The sequence below is a fragment of the Macaca mulatta genome, chromosome 1 (assembly GCF_049350105.2).
Source record: "Macaca mulatta isolate MMU2019108-1 chromosome 1, T2T-MMU8v2.0, whole genome shotgun sequence".
In the NCBI taxonomy this organism is placed as follows: Eukaryota; Metazoa; Chordata; class Mammalia; order Primates; family Cercopithecidae; genus Macaca; species Macaca mulatta.
In genome coordinates, this window is record NC_133406.1 from 155749994 (window position 1) to 155775333 (window position 25340).

The following is a 25340-nucleotide window of genomic DNA, read 5'->3' on the forward strand; positions in this document are numbered from 1 at the left end:
TTGAGCCACCGCGCCCGGCCAATCCATTTGATTTTTATAAATCCCTTGGGAATGGTACTAATACTGCCCTCATTTTAAACCTGAGGTAACTACAGCACAGATAAGTTAGGTGACGTGGTCAAAGGCACACAACTGATCAGTGGAAGAGCCAGGATTTGAACCCAGGCAGCCTGGCACCAGAGCCATGTTCTTGTCTTTATGCTAGGCTGCTCGACTGTGGGCCATAAAGCATCTTATTACTAAAGAGAGTGAAGGAGAGGTGGGAGGGTACCTCTGGACTTAAGGGCCCCTCCGTAGTATGTCGTGTCTGACCATGAAGCTGCATATATCATAATTACATCATTCTTTGGTTTGTTAAAGGAAAGGTTTTTTTTTTTTGGCAAGGAAAGGAAGAAAGGGAGGGAGGGATGGAGGAGGAAGGAGGGAAGGAATCCAGCAAAAATATTGGCTGATCAGCTGGCCGTGGTATCAGAAGAGAAATAAAAACTTGCCGATCTTATGTTTATACTGTTTCCAGTGAACAACAAAAGGCAAATCTTCTTTGACAGAACAGCCCGAACATACTAGATAGCTAAACTAGAGAACAGGTGCTCCAGAGATGTTGCCTTGAGCTGATGCTCCCCGGCAGTGACCCTGGGAAACACAGTTGTTCCAAGCCTCCTCCACCTGGAGGCCAAGATCTCTCTCCAAACACATCTCGGAAGAGATGCACAGTTTATCCAACAGTTCATTCTTTGGGGGGTTTTGCTCTATGTCAGCAGTTAAATATAAGACCTCCCCACACACCCCCACACCCTGAGCTCTGTAGTCTTGGAGAATTCATAGAGAATGTGGAGATGTCAGGAACGTTCAAACAGGTAACTGGACTAATGCTTAAAAGTGAGGGGAGGGCGTGCGTGTGTGTGTGTGTGTGTGTGTGTGTGTGTGAGATAAATCCTGGAAAATATGTATCAGTCAGTTGCCTACCAGTCTGCACAAATTCCATAAGAAAAAACTAAAAGGAATGTCTTTTGAGTATTTAGTCTCAATGCTCAGACTATGACTGCTGGGAACCAGCAGGGTTCAAAGAAGAGTTTGTGTGAAGCCCAGATTACTTTAAAAAAAAAAAAAATCTCGGCATTAACAAATATGAATGAGTCCAGAGGTATCCATCTGGGAACCAGTAGATAAAATTATGTGTGTGTCTCCTGGAGAAAAGGCTAAAGAAAGACACGAAGCATTAACTGTCTTCAAAAACCTGAAGGGCATCACATAGAGAAAGCACAGACTTTTCCTGGGCTATTGCAGAAGATCACACAAAACAAATGGAAGAGTATAACAGGCAGAGTTTGGATGCAATCCTTCTTTTCAAGTAAATGAAGGTATTTATATATTTTTTTCGTTTATACTTTTTTGGAGATGGAGTCTTGCTCTATTGCCCAGACTGGAGTGCAGTGGCATGATCTCGGCTCACTGCAACTTCCGCCTGCTGGGTTCAAACAATCCTCCTGCCTCAGCCTTCCAGGCAGCTGGGACTACAGGCACCTGCCACCATACCCGGGTAATTTTTGCATTTTAGTAGAGACACAATTTCACCATGTTGGCCAGGCTGTTCTCAAACACCTGACCTGGGTGATCCACCCACCTCAGCCTCCCGAAGTGCTGGAATTATAAGTGTGAGCCACCGTGCCCGGCCTAAATAAAGGCATTTAAGAGAAGCAACCATTGTTCAGCAGGTGAAGAGCCTCCCTTGACCAGGGCATTTCCTTTGCCTGGATTGTCCTGAGATGTATGAAGGGAAGGCCTTTTTCCTATGAATGAAAGATAGGGCTAAGCCGCTTCCGAACTCTTTTCCAAGTAGGAAACTGCTGAATTCTGTGAAACTATGGCTTTTAACTCTCCATAAAACTCAAACAAATTTGACTTGTTTCTCAGACACAATTATCAGGTGGTATGGCTAAAAACTTACTAAAATGAATTCTCAAGCTGGTAGTTCCAAACTTGGCTTCCCATCCAATTCTTTCATTTGTTTCAAACCAGTCTGAATAAAACAAAACACCAGTCTGAACCTGTCACATTGACTGCACACCCACTAACGAGTTCTGCCCCACCACTAGAAAAACTCACACCTAGCCTAAAGTCAGTCCTTAGTTTACAGCTGAGGAAGCCGAGCCCAGGGCGATGACATGGGTCTCCTAGAGTTGTACAGTAAGTGAAGAATTAGAACCCAAATCTCTGATCTCTTATCTCCATGTCCAGTTCTTTATTCACATATATCAGCCAGACCAAAAATAATAATACAGGGTGGAAAAAAAAGGGAACCACTGCTGAACTGTAATTATGAAATAAGGAATTCAACCCCCCTGCTAGCTACTAAACCTATAGATATTTTTTGTGGAAACAAAGCACCTCATGATAACTGCTGCTTAGTGAACCCACCACAGTGTTGGGTACCACTTTCCGTGACCTCTGATCCTCACAACCACTACCTCACATAGTTGGGTTTATTAGCTTTATTATATAAAGGAGGGAATGGAGGCTGAGAAAAGTGAAGTAATTCCCATAATTCGGGTCGCTCATAGGTTGAGCTGTGCATATGTGTCTGACCCCAAAGCTCGTGCCTCTTCCCTCCCTTACACTGCCTCTCTATAATCCTTGACTTACCCTGCTTAGTATTATATCTCTTAGAAGGAAGATAAAGCAACAAGAGAAATGCTGTGCAGAACTAATTCTAACCAGGAGAGTAGTTGGTGATATCATCTATAGACTTGCTTGTTTGTCATCTCCTCTGTTAGTATTTTAGCTCCCTGAGTGCATGGCCTTCACCTCACTCACTGTCTAGTACAGCTTCTGGCACATTGTAAGCTTCAGATGAATATTTATGAATGGACAAGCAAGTGCATTTAGATGACAAGGACGTTCGACAAAAGCAACCACATCATACTATAGAGGAGGGTCATATAGTGGCCCAGAGCACAGCCCATGGAGAAAGATGGCCTCTGTTCAAAATCGTGTCTCTTAAGAGTTATTTGATCATAGACAAGTCACTTAATTTCCCTTGTGCCTCAGTTTCCTTGGGATAATAATAATGCCAATGTCATAGTGTGGTCCTGTGAGTTAATCAACGAAAGCATTTGCCCCAGTGCCTCACTTATAGTAAGTGCTGTATAAAGATTAGTCATTATTGCTATCTGAGGTTATGATAATAGTAGGGAAACAGTAGATCCATGTCTTATAGGAGAAAAACATCATGAAATTTAGACGTAAGGTAAGTACGATCCTGTGGCTAGAGACTCAGAACAGACTACTGTTCATGTTCAATTATAGAGTCTGAAAAGTAGATTTTTAACTATCTCATCATGAAAGATTTATTTCTGACCAAAAAATCTAAATGTAGAGCAGACGATTATGCAGATGGCCCATGAATATATCAAAAAGAATATAGTGCTTACTAAGCATCCACATGAATTTATGAAGAATGAAATTTATGAGTAGGTGACTTAGTTAAACCACTAGGAGGATGCCATAGACTCATTGTGTCTTATTTTCAAGAGCACATTTAGAAAATCTGATTTCTAGAACAGCAGAATGTAGGGTGAAGTGTGGGAGCCCTGGAGTCAGAGAGTTCTCCCCTCATCTCCCCCTAGAATTGGGCCTTGCTTTTCTTGTCTGTCCAATGTGGGTAATGAGTGCAACAGCCTCCCAGTGTGGTTCAGAGAACTAACAGAGATCATGCATGTGCAGTGCCTCCTAAGCAGAATGTAAATATGAGCCTCTCATAATCACAAGACCTGGGTAAGCAGAAAAGAAAGTGAAATGAAATGTGACTGATAGTCAAGGAGGTTCCCAGCTATTTGCCTGTACCAAGCCCAGGTCTCAAATGCTCAGATGGTAGGTGGAAGTTTGCCTTGCAGTTGTCAGAACAAATCATGAGGGCCCCTTGATGCCACTGACTGAAGGCTGGGAGAGAAGAAAACCTGAATAAGCACCCTAAGGTCTGAGCGTCTGTTGCTTCCTCTTCTCTCCTTGCAGGGGCATTCGTGGTGTGCTGGACCCCAGGCCTGGTGGTTCTGCTCCTCGATGGCCTGAATTGCAGGCAATGTGGTGTGCAGCACGTGAAAAGGTGGTTCCTGCTGCTGGCGCTGCTCAACTCCGTCATGAACCCCATCATCTACTCCTACAAGGATGAGGACATGTACGGCACCATGAAGAAGATGATCTGCTGCTTCTCTCAGGAGAACCCAGAGAGGCGTCCCTCTCGCGTCCCCTCCACGGTCCTCAGCAGGAGTGACACAGGCAGCCAGTACATAGAGGATAGTATTAGCCAAGGCACAGTCTGCAATAAAAGCAGCTCCTAAACTCTGGACGCCTCTCTGCCCACCCAGGCCTCCTCTGGGAAAAGAGCTGTTAAGAATGGTTACCTGTCTCTTAACAAAGCCCATGTACAGTGTTATTTGAGGTCTCCATTAATCACTGCTAGATTTCTTTTAAAATTTGTTTTTCATAGTTTAAAAGCATGGGCAGTAAAGAGAGGACCTGGTGCATTTAGAGAAAGCACAGAAACGGGAGAGGTACGGCAGGTCCCTACTTGTCCTGTGAACTGCTCAGAGCTCCTGTCAGTCCGGCTGGGCCTTCTGGGTTCTGGCACCATTTCGTAGCCATTCTCTTTGTATTTTAAAAGGATGTTATGAAAGGGCTTAGAACAAAATAAATAATAATGTTACTTGAGCCACCTTATATAGCTGCTTGGAAAGTCCATGTAGTCCTTTCTGCATGCATTAACAATGTTTAGAAATGCTTCAGCAATGGTATTTTTTTCCTCAAAGAAACCATGGCCAGTAGGTAGGTGTTCAGTAGGAATCAAAGAAAAATCTACGTAAGAGCTCCAGATTAAACCTGATTTTTAACTAAAGGAACATTCTGAGGAAAAATACTTACTTAAAAGTAACAAAAAAGGTCAATGTGAAAACCCTTTTTGACCTGAAAAAGACCTTGGTATGGTCCTCCATGCATGTGTGTATATATGCATGTGTGTGTGTGTGTATATATATATATTTCCTGTTTTTACTGATTTTTATTGATTTTACTCAAAGATATCTGGGGATGGGATTGGGGAATGCTTAGTCTGACTATTGAAAGAAACATGGATCCCTGGAGTATTTCAGATACAGGGTTACCGCCCCAGACTGCCTCCCACCAGCCCACATTATTTCTCGTTTTCCCTCATGATGGTGAAAAACAGTGGAGAGCTAGTAAAGGGTTTAATGCAGAAAACAAGGAGAAGAGAATGTGAAGTTTGAAGTGCCTGTGAAACATCCAGCTGATACTCCTGCCGTAAGAGAAAAAGAAGCCAAGAGAACACCAATGTTTAAGGAGCAGGTAGAGAAAACCCAGCAAAGGGGCAGAGGAATAAGAGGACCAAAGAACAGTGTGAAGAATCAAGGAGAGAGGTCAGGCACGCTGGCTCATGCCTGTAATCCCAGCACTTTGGGAGGCTGAGGCAGGTGGATCACTTGAGGCCAGCCTGGGCAACGTGGTAAAACCACATCTTTACTAAAAAATACAAAAGCTAGCCAGGCATGGTGGCACATGCCTGTAGTACCAGCTACTTGGGAAGCTGAGGCACAAGAATCACTTGAACTCGGGAGGTGGAGGTTGCAGAGTGAGCCAAGATCGCATCTCTGCACTCTAGTCTGGGTGACAGAGCGAGACTCTGTCTCAAAAAAAAAAAAAAAAAAAAAAAAGAGAATGTCAGGGAGTGCATGTGTGTATTTAAACAACTTCACTTTGCATTTAAAGACTCAAAGGACAGCGAAGGCAAAATCAATTCCCAGGCCACCTAGACTTTCCACTCTAGGACTAGAGCTGTAGCAATGATCTGTTGTGCTGTACCAGAAAAGAGAAAGAGGTGTTCATTTGAAAACAGATGTTTCTATACATCAGAGTAAAAGCTGTATTGATAAGCAGGCTGAATCCCTTCCACATAGAATGAAATATGAGCTTGACTCCAGTCCTTATCTTCAGTTACCTCCATACAAACTGGTGGCATGTTGGATTGAGCATGTAGAATAATTTTATATCTCTTATTTTTCCCAAGGTTAACGGCATCCTTCTGGTATCTGGCTTACATGTGAACTAAATTTTGATCTGGGTTCTATTTTGAATTTTTCTCCTTTAGAGACGTAAGTAGGCAACATGAAAGACAAGTCAGTAAGAAAGAAAAAATAATGTTTCATACACATAGGCTACCAACCAGAGTTTTCTATGTAAAATATTTAGAGTGTATTCTGATTTAAAATGAGAATAACTTCAAGACAGATATTATAGTATTTATGTAGTTTGCAAAAGAAGTTTACATTTTTTTTGCTATTGTGATATAACATTTATGTGCAAGAACTACTTGTAACAACAGGATTCGAGAAGTCATGCTTCTAAATATAATAGCCTAAAATAGAGAATATTATGATTTGAAAGTGTAGATTTCACAAACTCTGTATAGTATGTGGGTCTATCTGAAGCTTTTTCAAAGCTACCTATAAAATAAAATTTTGAAAGATCTGTTCTCTCTTGTTGAGGTGCATTATTGCTTTGTGTATTTTCTAAGTAAAAATATAGTTTGTGGTAACTACAGCACAAATTTCTATTGCAGAAGAAAAATCAAATTTGCCATGAAGTACATACTCTCAATGTTTTATGTAAGCATTTTGAATCTATAGCTGGCCAAAGGGTAGAGAATTGAAATTGAATTCCAGTCCCCAAATAGCTACTAAGGGATCTTTAAAGGTTTTATTTTGAGGAAAGAACCATTTTTAGTACCCTGCAGCAGAGTGTCATATTCAGAATGGTGTCTGGAGGGGGTCCAAAGTGTGGAAACTCAGGGTAGAAATATATAGCTTTTGTTTGTACGCACACACACGTCTCAGCAAGGGCACAAGAGTAGGGAAGTCGGGAATATTTAGAAATGAGGAGCGGCACGGGTCACAGAGCTCACCAAGGACCCTTGACAGACCCTGGCCCTTTCTGTGTGTTTGTGTGTCCTCAGATTCTAGGATCCAAGCTTATCTGCAAGCCATCAAGATGGTGGTCCTGAAAATTTCATCTAGACCTAGTCAGACCAGCCCTTGACTCAAGGCAGAGGCTACTCCCTAGCTAAAGGATACTTAATTTTCTTCTTAGATTTGTAGCACTGTCCAAGGTGTTCTGATAAATCTGTACTGGTGAAAGAATTTAGTACTTCATGAAGACAGCTTGCTTGGAAAGAAGTAATCCTTTGGAAATAAATTGTTGAATTTTGTGGTGAATTTTTTTGAAGTGAATAGTAAACCTGGAACCAGTTTGTGACCTTGAGAAGCCCTCAGCACGGAAATGATGATCGCACTACCCTGCCCCCATTCATGTAATTCCAAATAAAAACAATACCAAACCTTGAAATAAATGTAAGCCTCCAACAAAGTTCTAATTTTCCTCACACTCAGCATCTTGATGCTTTTTATAAATACTAATTAAAATTTAGAAATTCTGGTGCCCCAGCTTCATCGGCACGCGGAGCACGCGCTCGGCCCTGGTTGGATGGACCAAGACCAAGGACCCGATGGAGTTGGCCGCGGCGGCATCAGGCGCTGCAGAAGGTGCGGTTCTCTTCATCTGCAGATGTCACCCCTCGCAGACCACAGAGCCTGCCATGCTCCGTGTTTGTAGACTAGTGTTTCTCCTGAGCTTGAGAGTGTTTTGTTTAGCTCATTAATCCTCTAATCATTCTGGGAAGGGGGTTAATAAGATTACTTGGCTCTCTTTTTTAGTTGGTTGAGCAGACATAATGAAGGTGAGGCCTGTGAAGATGCCCGTGAAGGTGACTTAGTGACAAACTCCGGCCCTGTTAGCGCCTGGAGTAAAAACACGTGATGATGCATCTCACTGTATGCTAAAAGGAATTAAAAACATGCAAAAGCAGATCTGACTTCTAGGAGACTTACCAGAGAATTATATCCCTTTCTGGACCACGAAATGTGGTGGTAAATTGGAAACCCCTAGGGCTCCCTCCAGTTTTACACATTGTCTTTCAGGCATGGGAGTAAAGACAGGAAGAGTGTTTCAAGTCAGGGAAGCTGCGTTTTTTTGTGAGGGATGCCCTCCTGAACACATCACATGGTTTAACATATTCACAATTTAAGGCTAGTTTTCACAGATACATAGACATTCGATGGGCGATGCTGTTGGTGTAGGTTATTTTCTTTTTTTGGCCCTAATGCCATATTTTATCTTTACACCCTTCTCTTCAGTGCCTTCTGGTGTGCTCGCTCCTAAATTAACAGATGGTAAGCTACTAATGGCAGTTGTTAGAGGTTCAGAATGTTATGTTATCTATAACTTCTGAGTTCAAGGTTGATAGTGCAGGCTGAGCATGGTGGCTCATGCCTGTAATCCCAGCACTTTGGGAGCCTGAGGCAGGCAGATCACTTGAGCTCAGGAGTTCAAGACCAGCCTAGCCAACATGGAGAAACCCACCCTGTCTCTACTAAAAATACAAAGATTAGCCGGGCGTGATGGTGCACACCTGTAATCCCAGCTACTCGGCAGGCTGAGGCAGAAGAATCACTTGAACCCAGGAGGTGGAGGTTGCAGTGAGCTGAGATTGTCCTGCCACACTCCAGCCTGGGTGACAGAGTGAGACTTTGTCTCAAAAATAAATTAATTAAATTAAGTACAAGTTTATTGTGCAAATAATAGCAAACGGTCACTGGAATCACATGCAGGCAGGTTCCAGGGTACATCAACAAAAGTGTGGGTCACATCCTACTAATGTAATGCAGCGCCTCTGCATGACACTCTATGAACATGGTTTGCAATTCACTGCACTAGCCCATTTTAGAATTTGCAGTTCTCGGCAGCTGTTTAGGAAGTTGCAATTTTATGCAGCAAAACTTTGTAATATTTTTCTGTATCAGCAATTTCAACTTCGTATAATTCAAATTTTCTTAAAATGCATCTGTATTGTATTTTCTTATTGAGATTAGAGCCTCCACACTGTATATTAATAAGATACCTGAAAGAAAAAGGGAGGGCTGCCTGCCACAAGCCCATGTTACATCTTTTTGCATATTAGAAAAATGATAGCTCTTCTTCAAGATGCTTGCATCTGTTGGAAAGACTTTACTGCTACCAGCCAGAAAACTCTGCTAATACATGTGCCTGTCCACAGTACTGCTGACACATGGAGATAACACATTGGACTGAAATTCAGAATACCTGTGTTCTGATTTCTGTTCTGCCCTAAACTGCCAAAGAAACTCTAGATATAATTGCTGATCTTCTAAATGAGAGGCTTAAATTAAATGATTTATAAGGACCTTTTCAGCTCCAAAATTCACTTTCTGTGCATCATCTCCCAAATGCGAATCCTAGAAAAGAGACCCAAGTCTTTGGATTCTGTGCATTTCACTCTTGGCATAGAGATTTCAAAGAAAAGGAGCTCTGTTTTCATTTACTGCAGTGGTTCTCAAGCTTTAGTGTGCAACAGAATTACCTAGGGAGACAACCTAAAATCTATGCGCTTTAGGCAGGTGCAAGATATGTCATCATAAATTCATCAGCAGGGGAAAAAGGATTTTCAAAATACAATGGAACTGCTATCCCATATGGAAAACCAAAGAGCTTGATGATTTCCTTATGTTTCCTGAGCGAACTTAATTTGATATGTGTGCGCTGCTGTTTACTCCATCAAGCCAAATAGAAAACCACATATTTATTTTACATTTAATTTAACCAACATTTTTAGAACATTTCCTAGGTGATGGAGACCCATTCCCAAAAAAACCTGCTCTTAAAAGAATAAACAAAAATCATAAATCAAGCATATGCACAAATACAGAAATAAGAGAACTAAAGTGAAAGGGAGGTGAAAATATGAAGGATGGACATGTTTCTATTGCTTTAGCCATCCTCAAGGCATTACACTGGAACACTGGTGATATTGGCTGTTGGCATTGAGGTTTTTAGATTGGGCCTCTGTAATGTGATATAGAATTATCTGAGACCTAGAGGAATAAAATCATATAAGCAGGCTTCTTTTTTTCTTTTTTCTTTTTTTTTTTTTTTGGTTTTTTTTTTGTTTTTTGAGGCAGAGTCTCACTCTGTCACCCAGGCTGGAGTACAGTGACACAATCTCAGCTCACTTCAACCTCTGCCTCCCAAGCTTAGCAATCCTCCTATCTCAGCCCCCTGAGTAGCTGGGACTACAAGTGTATGCCATCACGCCTGGCTAATTTTTGTGGGTTTTGTGGAGATGGAGTTTTGCCATCTTGCCCAAGCTGGTCGTGAGCTCCTGAGCTCAAGCAATGCACCCATTCACCTCGGCCTCCCAAAGTGCTGGGATTACAGGTGTGAGCCACTGCACCCCACTAAATAGGCTTCTTTTTGAGTTAAAGACATTTTACAGTTTATGGTTTGGAGATCTGATACTGATCATGTAAACTAGACTTATTTGTTTGTTCTGTTTTATCTTGCTTAGGTGGATGTCTGACCACAGGTTTATATAAGTCTTAAAGATGGGACATATCCGTCAGTATTCAGTCAGAAAAACAGAAACCATTCTGGGTATTTGAAGCAGGAAGGTATTGAAAACAGACAGATGCTTATAAAACAGTTGGAAAGGCTAGAGGGAACAAAGGCAAAGGAAGCCCATAGTTAGCTCTCAGGTTTGCAGCTAACTTTTAGGGAATTATTGCCACACAGGTCAGAAACTTCTGGAAAGTGGCCCCTGAGGCTGTGACTTGTGGAAGGACACCGCAGGCCACTCCAAACTCTCATATCTGCCACTAGTAGAAGAATATGGCTTCTGCTTCCCTCTGCCCTCTTCATCTCTTGTAATTGTCTGGTGCTGGTGGAATCTAAACTGAGATATTTACTGGGTGTGTATTCTGGGAAATATAGTTCCCAGGCTTCCAGCCTTTCTGATACAGGGGACAGCGTAGAAAGGAACAGCAATAAAATTGACTGTCAGCAGACAAGCCAGCATACAGAGAAGGAAACAAATGAAGGGGAGAGGGGTCTTCTTGGCTCCTGCAGCTTTCTCCTTTCTAAGAACAACTGTATTCGTTTTTTTTGACTGAGGGAAGAAGATAATATAACAGTTTTAGAGTAAGGTGAAAATTTTCTTAAAAATAAAATGCTGGGGCCAGGCGTGGTGGCTCACACCTATAATCCCAGCACTTTGAGAGGCCAAGGTGGGCGGATCACAAGGTCAGGAGTTCAAGACCAGCCTGGCCAACATGGTGAAACCCCATCTCTACTAAAAATACAAAAGTTAGCTGGGCATGGTGGCAGATGCCTGTAATCTCAGCTATTCAGGAGGCTGAGGCAGGAGAATTGTTTGAACCTGGGAGGCGGAGGTTGCAGTGAGTTGAGATCGTGCCATTGCACTCCAGCCTGGTTGACAGGGTGAAACTCCATCTCAAAAAAATAAAAATAAATTAAAAAAAAATAATATATTGGTGCATATAACATAGGAGTTCCACATTGTAGTATAGGGATCATCCAAAGACTGAACGGAAAAAAGCCTAAAAAGAATATAACATCAGGCCAGGCGCAGTGACTCACACCTATAATTCCAGCACTTTGGGAGGCTGAGGCAGACAGATTACGAGGCCAGGAGATGGACACCGTCCTGGCCAACATGGTGAAACCTCATCTCTACTGAAAATACAAAAATTATCAGGGCGTGGTGGTGCATGCCTGTAATCCCAGCTACTCAGGAGGCTGAGGCAGGAGACTCGCTTGAACCAGGGAGGCAGAGGTTGCAGTGAGCTGAGATGTCGCTACTGTACTCCAACCTGACAACAGAGTGAGACTCCACCTCAAAAAAAAAAATCATAGTTCACTTATCATTAGCTATTCGATATCCAAATCTGTGATATCGAAGTTGAGTTTAGAGCATGAGAAATAAAATGTGTGTGGTCATAGTTGATATAAAACCATGGCAAATACATCAATACGTAGTCTTTCCTTCAGCTTTCCAGATGGTGAGTAGAATAGGGTCTTGAAACAATAATGAATGAGCAAAGGGAGGTGTAAAATATGGATATGCAAAGTCACTTTAAAAGTCAGACTCAGTGTTCCTATGATCTTAAAAGATGCAATGGATCAAAACCTTCTTAGGGTGGAACAATAACAGATTGAAGTTTCAGGGTTTGTGGGAAATAAGACAAACTTTTTAACATAGAAATAAGAGTCTGATTAATGCATCTTGGGGGAAGTTGTGATTTAGGGATTATCTTGATTTTGCAGATGAAGAAAATAAAAGACTGGAAGATTGAATGAGTAGGGTACATAGTGATCAAATCAAGGATCAAACTTTGCTCTCTAAGCTGTACTTTAGGTCTTCTCTATTCAGAAAAAAAAAAAACAACCTAGTTTCTGAATAACTGAATATAAATTCAGATTTCAAAGAGCCAATGTTTACTAAGAATTAGCCTATTTTAGGAATTAAGAATGTTTGTGCTTTTTGAGTAATTCAGCTCCCGAGAATGTATGTTGAAGAAATTGTTCTAAATTAGGAAAAGGCTTTGTACACAAAGGTGGCTAAAATGACATGATTTATAGCAACTGGAAACTTCTAAACAATCTAGTACAGGGTAAATATGAAGCACTGTAGTCAAGTACGTGGACTCTGGAACCAAATTGCTTAGATTTTCATCTTAACTCTTTTACTGACTAGCTTTGTGTCTTTGGGCAAGTTCCTCTGTGCCTCAGTTTGTATTTTAAAATGGGAATAGCAGTCTTACCTATCTCACAGAGTTTTTGTGGAGATTACGTTTTATGTAAAGCACTTAGAATAGTGCTGGGCACTGTGTATTTGCAGTTATTGTTATTGATGGATTCTATATAGCAATTTAAAGTTATAGGTGTGAATAATCTAATAATATTGAAAAACACATATAATGTAGAATTTGTTGATGGATTGGCTACGGTATCAAGAGATGTGTTTTAAGGATGACTTCAAACATTTTGGTCCAAACAACCACAAAAGTGGAATTGCTTTTTCCTAAGATAGAGAAAATGCTAGGAGCAGCAGATTTGGGAGTGGGTGGGAATCAGGAATTCCATTTCAGATGTGTGACATTGAATGTCACCGAGACACAACCAGGTGGACATGTCAAGAAGGCCACCAGATAAATATAAAGCTCAGGGAAGAGGTCCACACAGGACATATCAATCACCAGTATATGGATGCTGTTTAAGGTCATGAGGTTAGACAAAATCGCTTGAACAGTGAGTGTTGATAGAGATTACAACAGGTCTAAGGGTTTCCAGTGTTTGAAGTCAGATAAATGAGGAGTCGGTAAGGAGACTGAGAAGGAGAAGCCAGTGGTATAGGAAGAGAGCTAGAAGTCAGTGGAGACCCAGGAGAGAACAACCATGTCAGATACTGCAAGTCAAGGCTTGAGAAATGACTGTCCATTTGGCCTTGGAGGTTATTGGTGACCCTGACAAAACTGTTACAGTGGAGTGAAAAGGGTGAAAGCCTAACTGGAAGGAGTTCAAGGGAGAATGAAAGGAGAGGACTGGAGACAGTGGGGACAGGCTACTTTTGAGGTTTTTGTTTGTTTTTCCCTGACAAGGGACCAGAGATATGGGGCAATAGCTAAAGGGGCATATGAGGTCAAGGGAGGGGTTTAAGGTGGGAATTATTATAGCTTATTAGCTCTTGGTGAGAATGACCCAGTGTAGGACATATACAGGTGGAATAAGTGATAACTCAGGTGAGCGGTGACAATTGATGGAAGGAGTGGGCTTTAGGATATAGGTGGAAGAGTCTGGTATTCGACCTGAACAGGGACATTCCATCCATAGTAAGAAGAGGAAGACAGGGTATGAATGCAGGGAGTTAGAAGACAGGGTGAGAGCATTCACTTTTTTTTTCTCCTGTCGTATCAGTGAGTGCCCCAGATCATTAGCAGAGGGTAATGGTAAAGGAGGAGGTTTGAGGAGAGGAGAAGGTAAGAAATCACGCTCCTGAGGAATAGGGCAGTGAGTGGACCAGGAGACTTAGTAGGGCAGCTAGACCAAGGCCCCCTCAGTGAGGCTAGGGGGCACAGATTTAAGGTGCTACCATTCAGAACGGCCATGTGTCCTTTGCAGCCCATCTAGCTGCCTGGCTGTAGTTATGCTGTAGACAGAGTTGAATTATTTTTTCAGGCAATGTCTGGGCTCCACTAATTGAATCAAAATCTCTGGGGCTTGGACCCAGCCATAGATACACCCAAAGTGATTGTCATGTGCAGCCAGGGTTGAGAACCATGGATTAAAGCAAGAGGGTGAAGGGGAGGTACAGTGAAGAGCCTGAGCTCCAGGAAATACAGCTGTGAAAAATTCAGTATATGTTTAATTACGTAAGCATGAGCTATAAATTTAACTGCTATTGTAATTCAGAGAACAGGAGTCAAGGAGGAGGAACCAACATTGACTGAGTACCTACAATGGGTTAGGAATTGTGTTAAACACTGTATATGCTTAGTCTTGAAACAACTGTTGGAGATAAGAATTTTAACCTCTACTTTAGAGTAAATACGCTGAGACTGAGAATGAGGATGTGAGTTACCCACAGGTCCACAACTAATAAGGAGTAAAGCCAGGATTTGAATCCAGAAGCATTTTACTCTAAGATTATTGCTTAAGATTTTGTGGAAGATGTGTGACTTCAGTTGTGTGTTAAAGGAGCAGTAGAATTTTTATTTTGGAGATGTAAGAGGGTTTCCTAGCTAGAGGTAAAAAAAAAAAAAAAAAAAAAAGTCTGGAGGCAAAAAAGAACATGAGGAATTCAGGGAATATTCAGGGAGAAGGATGCCTCCCAGGGCCAAATGGGTTGAAATAAATGAAAGAACGAATGATCTAACCAACCAACCAAGGAATAAATGAATTAGGAGAGTGTCTGTCCTCAATGGCCAGTTGGCTGGGCGGCTGACAGTGTACTCAGGGCCCAAGGAAGTTGCATTGCAGAATAGCTAAGTGAATGTTCCCTGCATTGTTTATACAATTCATTATTTTTTAAAAAATGATAGCTGTTGGACTCCACTGAGATCAAAGATGGCCCCTGAGTATGAGCTCATTATCATCTGTCACCATGGCTTGGGAGCTTTATGTGTCCACAGAATCTCAGAATCCTATTTCCCCAGCTTTAATCTCAGGGTCGATATCCCAACACAGCACTGCTCATAATAAATAGCTAGTGTTAAATGATAAAGTAGGCTACTGTGTTTTATTTTATTTGGCTTTCAGGCCAATCAGTTTTATAGCTGTCTGTCTGAATGCTGAAAATAATTCTAGAGACAGCTAAGAATCATAAGAAAAACTACAATATACTGACGAAATGAACCTTTATCTTCTCCACTTCTCCCACAGAAAGAGGCCCTAGGTAGACTGTTGATGATACATCTAATAAGCTGGATGCTTATGGAAATGGTCCTTTTGATTGGTTTGCAGAGTAACTCTATTTTATGCCCCTTTGGCCTGTGGATACAGCTTCTCATCTGCACCTGTGTGATGTGCTCAGTGACAACATTGGTTTGCTTGCCTTCTCACAGAGATATTTTTTGCTTTGATAATATGGAAAATCGTAATTCCTGAATTAGAGCATGAGAAATAAAATCTGTGTGGTCACAGTTGATATAAAATCATGGCAAAAAAAAATGGTGTATGAAAAATAAAGTAGCATCTGTCCTCATCAGCGCTGCTGGTTAGAAAGCTGCATTTCTCCTTTCTTTGCCTAGGTATTCCTTTGGGAAATATATGTGGTTCAAATATCTTGCCTGTCCTTGGCCAGAAAGCATTCACTTTTGAGTTTTCTTGTTTTCGTTGTTGTTGTTATAGAAAGAAGGACTACGAATGACCCAACCAGAAAGTATGCAATAAATTTAACATAAAAGGCAACTTCTAAGAATAATTGTTATGCTTGTCTGAGTTTCAGTTTCTGTCCCAAGAAAGTCTTTTTAGTTTAAGTCACTCATTGATGCAGCTTGCACTATTCAGCCATTCACAGAGCAAACTTGTATGAAGTATCTATCATGGGCTAAACAGTGTGCTGGGAACCAAGAAAGATAGTGAGAGAAATAAAATGGACCCTGAGCTCAAAAAGCACTTACATTAATGACTAAGGCTCTTCCAGTAAATACTGTGAAGCAACAGGCCGGGCGTGGTGACTCACACCTGTAATCCCAGCACTTTGGGAGGCCGAGGTGGGCAGATTGCCTGAGCTCAGGAGTTCGCCGCCAGCCTGGGCAACGCGGTGAAACCCTGTCTCTACTAAAATACAAAAAATTAGCTGGGCTTAGCGCCATGCGCCTGTAGTCCCAGCTACTCGGGAGGCCGAGGCAGGAGAATAGCTTGAACCCAGCGGGCAGAGGTTGCAGTGAGCCAAGATTGTGCCACTGCGCTCCAGCCTGGGCGACGGAGTGAGACTCTGTCTCAAAAAAAAAAAGAAAAAAAAAATACTGTGAAGCAAGAAAGGAGCAACATACTCACTGATTGCCTATGCTATCTCTCACCAGATTTATGACTATCAAAAAGTGCCATTTGGATTGCCTTTATACATGTTGCAGCATATGATATAAAACTCATTGCTATGGAACCAACTAGAATTTTCCAAAGAACCAATGACTTCAAGACATTTGTGTATGAGATACACATGTTCTGTAGATTATATAAATGAATTACAGACATACTTTAAAAATTATTATTGCTACCCTGAAGCATATTCCATGATTTTTGTTTCCATTATTATTTTTTAATTATTAAAATCCATTTGGTTCCCTTGCAGAAGAATGCAGAAAGGCAAAATACGTTTAGCTAGAGAGGAAGTGTGAAGGGTAACTGGGAGTGCTAGGACTGGTGTCACCTGAACTGCTAAGGGGTTGACTCCATTGTCATCCCATGGAGGAAATTCCCAGAGTTAAATGCAGACTCTTGCACCAAAGAGGACACAGCTCATTGGCTTCCAGGACACCATATTCTCTTGGTTGCCCCTTCCAAGTCTCTTTTACTGGTTTTTACTCTTCTCCCTGGCTTGTAAATGCTGGAGGGCACTGCCACTTGTCCAGTTCTTTTTTCTATCTACCCTCACTCTCTTCATGATCTGATCCAATCATATGGCTCTAAATAACATAATAACATCTATCTGTGGACAACTCCCAAATTTCTATCTATGGCCAAGACCTCTCCCTCTCAAACTCCAAACTCATGTAGAAAATTTCACTTAAACAGCTCACATACATTCCCTCCTGCCCCCAAACAACTCTACCCACAGTCCTTCCCATCCCAGTTGATGGTAACACGATTCTTTAGATTGCTCCGGTCAAAAATCTTAGACTCCTCTTTCACTTCTCTTTTTTTCACACTCTTCGTCCAATATGTCAACAAACTGCCTTGTTTCTTTTTAATGTAAAACCAGAATCTGACCACTTCTCGCCACCCCCTGTGCTATTTCTTGGACTGTGCTACCTTGATCTCTTGCCTGGATTCCTGCATATCCTCTCATTGGTCTTCCAGCCCCTACCCTTCTTCTTCTACATCTATTCTCCACACTGCAGCCAGAATGATCCTTTTACAATTCGAGTCAAGTCATGTCACTTCCCTGTTCTGAACTTTGCAATGGCTTCCCATCTTATTAAAGTGATGTCAGCGACCTTCATGATTTACCCCTGTCACCTCTTTACCTCTCCTCCTTCTACTCTCCCCCTCACTCACACCATTCCCATTATATCATCCTCTTGCTTGTCCTTGAACATGCCAGGGATGCTACTGCCTCAGGGCCCTTGTGCTGTTGGTTCCTCTCCCATATATCTGCACATGGCTTACTTCCTCAGCTCCTTCAAGTCTGTATCCAAATGTCTCCTTCTACATGAGACTTTCCCCAACCATCGTATCTAAATTGTAACCCACCCCACTCCTGGTTGTGACCTTCCCCCTTCCTCTGCTCCATTTTTTTCATAGTACTTATCATCTTCGAAAATGCTCCCCCTACTAGAACCTAAGCTCCATGAGGCAGGAATTATTGCCTCTTATGTTCAGTGATCTATCTCAAGCACTTAGTACAGCCTGGCAGATAGTAGGTGTTCTGTAAATATTTGGATATAAATAATAATGAATGAATGTATAATATGCAGGAGGAAACCTCCTTTTAAGGAAATTTCCATCTGCTGAGTTTGTTTTTTAAGCTTTGCTAAGGTATAATTGACACAAACAATTGCACATGTTTAATGCATATATTTGATGAGTTTGGACATATGCATACACCTGTAATACCATCATCACAATCAAATTACTAAACATATCCATAACCTCCAAAGATTTCCTGGTGTTCTTTGTCTGTCTCTGTGTGTGCATGTGTGTGTGGTAAGAACACTTAACATGAGATCTATCCTCTTAACATATTTTAAAGTGTGCAATACTGTATTGTTTCTTTCCATTGAATTTGTGTTCATATAGTCCCTAAGAGAGCATGGGAACACTCTTCTGAACAACTACTCTAGGCACACAAGTTCAAGTCCAAGTATTCTTTGGTTTTGGTTTGTTTTGTTTTTTGTTTTTTGAGATGGAGTCTCGCTCTGTCACCTAGGCTGGAGTGTACTGGTGCCATGTCGGCTCACTGCAACCTCTGCCTCCCAGATTCTCCTGCCTAGCCCTCCTGAGTAGCTGGATTACAGGCACCTGCCACCTTGCCCGGCTAGTTTTGTTTTTTTTTTTTTTTTTTTTTTTTTTTTTTTTGTATTTTTAGTTGAGACGGGGTTTCACCTGTTGGCCAGGCTGGTCTTGAACTCTTGAACTTGGGTGATCCACCTGCCTCAGCCTCCCAGCGTGAGCCACCACAGCTGGCCAAATTCAAGTATTCTAATCACTAACACTTATTGTGTGCTTATACGTTGAGCACTGTGGGAAGCAGTCTGCATGCACCATTTCTTTAAATTCTCACAACCCAATGAAGTAACTTGGAGTGATGTTACTTCCATTGTATAGACAGGAGTACACCAGTACACCAGATCAGAAAGTTTAAGTGATTTCCCCAAACCACACAGCATATATATGTATATATAAATTTCTTTCTCTCTTTCTTTCTTTCTTTCTCCCTCTCTCTCTCTCTCTCTCTCCCTGCCTCCCTCCCTCCTGTTCCTTCCCTCTTCCTTTCCTGTCCTGTCCTGTCCTGTCCTGTCCTGTCCTGTCCTTTCTTTCCAGGGTCTCACTGTATCACCCAGGTTGCAGTGCAGTGGCATGATCATAGCTCATTCGAACTCTTGGGCTCCAGTCATCTTCCTGCCTTAGCCTCCTGAGAAGGTAGGACTACAGATGCGGGCCACCATGCCTGACTAACCTTTTTTTTTTTTTTTTTTTTTTTTAATAAATGGGAGTCTTGCTATTTCCTTCCTTCCTTCCTTCCTCCCTCCCTCCCTTTCTTTCTGTCTCACTGTATCACCCAGGCTGGAGTGCAGTGGTGTGATCATAGCTCACTGCAGCCTTGAACTCTTGGGCTTAAGCCATCCTCCTGCCTTAGCCTCCTGAGGAGGTAGGACTATAGGCGTGGGCCACCATGACTAATCTTTTTTTATTTTTTAGAAATGGGGGTCTTGCTGTGTTATTCAGGCTGGTCTCAAACTTCTAATCTTAAGCGAACCTCTTGTCTTGGCCTCTCGAAGTGCTGTGATTGAGTTTCTTTATCACTCTACAATTCTGCCTCCTTTAAGTAAAGACCTATTGTCAGGATTGGTTCTTTGGTATTCCTTTTCCAACAGTTGCCCAAAGACCTAAAAGAATTCTTACCCAGCTGTTTGAAACAGTGGAAAGACCTCAGAAGTGTGACCAACGAGTCAGGCAAAGCCGTAAGAGAGCTGCCAGAATTCAACTGGATGTCATTTTAATAAGCCTAACAATTAATTATCCTAACAGATTCAAAGAATGCAGGATTCTATCTATCAAGTTCAAATGTCTTTGGAGAGAACCAGAAAAAAATACACATATATATATATACACATGCATATATATATGTATACCTATATACACAAATATACATCTATCTATCTATCTATCTATCTATCTATCTATCTATCTATCTGCAAAACCTAATTGGGTGAAGTATGCAGTCCAGGGGAGTGGGGTGGGGGTGCTGCAGGCTTCTGTGAAGAGATGAAGAAACTCGGTAAAGTAGAATGTGAACTTGGGGACATGGACTGTGAGACACATCATCTGAAGGGCATTGATAGCGCCGCTATAAATAGAACTAAGCATGTTCCAGCAGCATTGCTGGCAGGAAGGCAGTCAGCATCCCAGACACCACCTCTGGGCGTTACCATGACTCATGGGAATGACAGTTAGCTCTTTTGTGGGTGCAGTGGGTTGAATGGTGGCCCCTAAAAAATTTACCTCCAAATCCCTGGAACTTGTGCATGTTACTTTATTTGGAAAATTGATCTTTGCAGATGTAATGAAGTTAAGAATCTTAATATAAGATTATCCTGGAATACCTGACTGGGCCCTAAATCCAATGACAACTGTCCTTATAAGAAAAGCAGAGACTCGTGGAGGCAAAGGTGCTGTGAACATGAAGCTAGAGATAGCAGTGATGTGGCCACAAGCCAAGGAAGCCCGGGAATGCCAACAGCCACCAAAAGCTGGAAGAGGCAGGGAGGGATTCCCCTCTAGAGACTCCTGAGGGTCATGGCCCTGCTGACACCTTGATTTCGGACTCCCAGCCTCCAAAACGGTGAGCGAATAAATTTCTGTTGTTTGAAGCCACCTGGTTTATGATGATTTGTTACAGCAGCCCAGAGAAACTAATACACTACAGTGGGTAAGTATCACTCAACCCTAGGCTGATTTCAGTTCAAGTATGGATGTGTAATTTCCTTAAAATTAACCTGTTGTATATTAATACTTTATGTGAGGTAGAAGCACATATTTGGTATCTCACATGCACGCAATGTTTAAGATATTTGGCCTAATATTAAAATGAACAGATTTTAGATTCCAATGTATAATGTGTGAATAATTGATTTAGATTTAAAGTTATAATTTTACTAAGTTTATATAGATCATTGAAAATATTTAAAGGAACTTAAAGTTAACCCTATTCATGAGTTTGATGGATAGGTATTCTCTGTTAAGTACTCAGAAAGATTATGTTAGTTTAATCAGAAAATTGAAGTAATTTTAAAAGAAATGGAATATATTGATTTATAAATTCAGTTTAAAATGCTTGAGGATGTTAAATTAGCTAAGCTTATAAATAGGATCACATATTATTCAAAGGCCCTTAACACAGTTCTTGAAAATGTGACAGACCATATACAATATACAAGAAACAATAAGATTTTATGCAGAACATAAAAGCTTTAGGAAAAATAGGGCTTCTTAATCTGTAACTTTAATAAATTTAATATTAACTTTTAAAAAGCAACATTAACCTCTGAATGGTATTTTCTGCCCTCAAAACCACTCGAGGGCACCAAAAAAGCTCATATTGAATAGAAGCAACATAAAAGAAACTTTCTAATTATTCCATCCTTCAGGAACAGGGCCAAGGGAGGTGGTCGGGAGAAATGAAGCATTGTCCGGACAGTGTGAAGGTGATCTATGCTGTGGTCAGAACAGCAGAAGGCCATGAACTTTGTGGTGAATGCCTTTGTTTTGAGTCAAATGTTCCTTGGCACATGAAGGAACATCAGGTCCAAAGGCTTGTAGTGACTGAACAGATAACGTGAATTCCATCAAAGCTTGACTTCTGCTCATCCCTGCCTCTCCTCCCGAAGATAGTACGGTGAGTGTGGCATCCAGGCAAACATCTGATTTTCTGTTTCTTCTGTTCAGTTGAGGAACCAACTCTGTTCCTACAGAGATAACCACAGAATGATTATTTTGAAATGGTAGCCATTTCTGGCTTTAGTACTTTAGTTCCCATTTATTGCTGTCTGTATCCTTGGTTTCCTTCTGTGTGGTTGCTGGTCCTAAAATCTCCATTTGCTCCCAAGTTGGTCGATTGATTGGTCGATTCTCCCTTGTATGTGGCCAGTCTGTGACTTTAATTTCAACTAATACAATACGCCAAACGTGATAGGATGTCCGTTCTGGGTTGTATTACCCAAGACAGAAGCTTACAGAACTTAAATGTTCACCTTGCTGGGAGACCCCGTGCCATATTGTGAGCGCAGAGAGGAAAGTTGGCAAGGAATTGAGAGTAGCCAACAGCTGACAGCCAGGAAGAATCTGAGGCCACAAGGTGCTGAATGCTGTCAACAACCACATGAGCTTGGAAGCATATTCTTCCCCAGGCAAGCTGAGGAATGAGAACCCAGCCATGACTGGCACTTGATTGCAGCTTGCTGGTGAGACCCTGACACACAGGACCCAGCTAAACATACCTGGACTCCTAACCCACTGAAACTGTGAGGAAATAAATGCATATTCTTTTAAGCTGCTGATTAAGTTGTTATGCAGCAATAGATAATTAATACTTAATTATCTAATTAATAAGTATTAATATTTTGGCAACATACACTATGTTCCTAAGGTACCTTGGAAAACCCTCAGAACTATGTGTTGGAAATGGCAATGCTGTGGTACAATGGAGTCTCCTAAACACTGATAATGGGTGATGCTATCACTTTGCAAAACAATTTGACAAGAGCTAGTACAGGTGAGACTGCTCGTCTCCTGTGACTCCTAGAAATATGCCCTAGGAAAACTCTTGCACATGGTACCAGGTAACAAATTGGAGGCAGCATTTTATTAACAACAAACTGAACACAGCCCAAGTGTTCACCAACTGGAGAATGGACAAATCAATTGTGATTCTTCATAAAACAGCTATAGCACTGCAAATGAAGCCCTCTTCATTAGGAGAGACTTTGAAGCCACTGACCATGTCTTATTCATCTCTGAGTTTTCTCATCTGCAAAATAGGATAATAATAGTGCCTACTGCTTAGGGCTACAAATTAGACACTTTAAGTCATGAGCTTAACACTGTGCCTGACATTTAGTAAGTAAGTGCTCATTAAATGCTACCTTTAAATCTCCAGGACTTCACACAGTACCTGGCACATACTTTATAAATATTAATTGGATAAATGATTAAATGCAAGGATTGATGCAGAAGGCCAGTACATCAACACCTCATGTCAAAAGAAAAAGTGTCCAAAGTTATCATCCCTCAAGGTCTACCAAACATGTAGAAAACAGACCTTCCAGGATGACAGAGCAAACCCAGGCAGAAGCCGGCCTCTTTAAGGGTGTGTCTGCTAGAGGCTGCTTCTTGGTTCTGCCCACTCTGGGCACCAGATACTTGACTGGAATAGATAATAGATATGCGGATTTTGGCCAAGTGCAGTGGCTCACACCTGTAATCCCAGCACTTTGGGAGGCCGAGATGGGCAGATCACTTGAGGTCAGGAGTTCGCAACCAGCCTGGCCGACATGGTGAAACCCTGTCTCTACTCAAAATACAAAAATTAGCTGGGCGTGATGGTGCATGCCTGTAATCCCAGCCACTCAGGAGGCTCACTTGAACCTGGAGGGAAGAGATTGCAGTGAGATGAGATCACCCCATTGCACTCCAGCCTGGGCAACAGAGCAAGACTCCATCTCAAAAGAAAAAGAAAAGAAAAGAAAAGAAAAGAAAAGAAAAGAAAAGAAAAGAAAAGAAAAGAAAAGAAAAGAAAAAAAGTTATGTGGATTTCACCCAGGGTTCCTTAAATCCAGGGCTTTATAAACTCATACCTTGTGTTAAGAACAATAAACAATGTACATACCTATAGACAATGAAAAATATTCAATAATCGGCAGATCCTGATATGACTTTTTGGTTCCATCGTTTGAAGGATCAGATAATGATAATAACATTCAATGCTGCATTTGCTCTTTCTCTCATTCACTATGGCTTCATACATTCTACCCACAAAGATTTATTGAGGACAATCCTATGCCAGTCACTGGGTTAAGACCTGGAATACCGCAGTGAGCTCAACAGGCCTGTTCACTCTCCTCGGGCTTGCTTAAAGACAGACCTGGTCTGAACCTCTTCTGCATGTACTGAGCAGACCATACCCTCCCTGCTAGCTGTTTGTGCTCTGCTGGAATGTCTTGCTGTTGTTGCTGGGTCCCTATATCCTTGGCAAAGTCTTTATCCTTTGCTTGTGTACTTGCTTCGAAAAGATTCTTTAGGTCTTGAGCATTGACATCAAGTACATTTTGAGAAAGGCTTTTCTCCCTCCAGGGAGCTCCTTCCCATGGGGCTGGCAAGTGATTTTGCAACTAATTGCCTCTTTCACCTGGGTGTTCATGTTTTCTTTTCTGATGTTTTCTCTGAGGGATGTGAGCTGGGCAGGTAGGAGGGACTTTTGTGGTTAAAAGGTCTTTTATGGCTTGGAATGCGAGCTTAAACTGGATCCCACAATGAATAACACCCCCCACTTGCAGACACTGTGAAAGGTAGATGGTGGGTATCTGACCGAGCGCATTCCATCAGCAGCTCCTGAGTATTAGAGTGGAGTGAGCTGATCGCCAACACAGCACAGAGAGATAGAAGAAAGCCCAGCTACAAACCATTTGACATATCCCCACATGGCCAGGGATGATCAGCTACTGACACTCCAGTCTAATCTACAGCTACTGCTTACTTTTTCAGCAAAAGCTTTGGATCCACCAAGTGGAATTATAAACTATGAGATTTGCTTTAATGTTTTTTTTTAAATAAAATAATACAATGAGCAGCCATGAACCTACCACCCAACATAAGAAATAGAATATTATAAATATCACTGAAGCTCTCTCTGAGTCGGGTTGCCAGATTTAGCCAAAAACAAACAACAACAGTGGGAAAAGATGCCCAACTAACTTTGAATTTCAGATAAACAATGCATAATTGTTTAGTATAAGTATGCTCCATGCAATATCTGGGACATACTTATACTAAAAAATGTATTCATTGTTTAAATTCAAAGTTTACCTGGGCCTCCTGTATATTATCAGGCAACATTACCTGTGAGACCCTCATGAGTCGCAGCCCAGTGGTTCCTTCCTGACAGACAACCGTTACCCTAAAGTTGGCTTTACCATTCCTTTGCTGTTGTTGATAGTCTTACACATTTATATGTGTCAATAAACAAAATATTGTATTCCTTACTTGTTTTCCAAGCTTATTAAAATATCATATTTCATGAATTTTCCTCTCAACATTTTATATCTGACATTCCATTTCACTGCTGATTCATTTATTTTCACTGCTATAGCTGTTTTATGAAGAATCACATTGATTTGTCCATTCTCTAGTTGGTGAACACTTGGGTTGTGTTCAGTTTATTGTTAATATGGTGCTGCCTCCAACTT

At 41.5% G+C, this 25340-nt stretch overlaps 1 protein-coding gene across 1 annotated transcript in view; it reads left to right on the forward strand.

Moving 5' to 3' along the window:
• The window catches only part of LPAR3 (lysophosphatidic acid receptor 3), a 79693-nt gene extending 73153 nt beyond the window's left edge, over positions 1-6540 (forward strand). The window contains exon 3 of the mRNA XM_001107923.4: positions 4012-6540. Coding sequence (XP_001107923.1) covers positions 4012-4337 — 326 coding nt within the window. The 3' untranslated portion in view covers positions 4338-6540. The remainder of the gene's footprint in view (positions 1-4011) is intronic.
• Positions 6541-25340: the final 18800 nt, after the last annotated feature.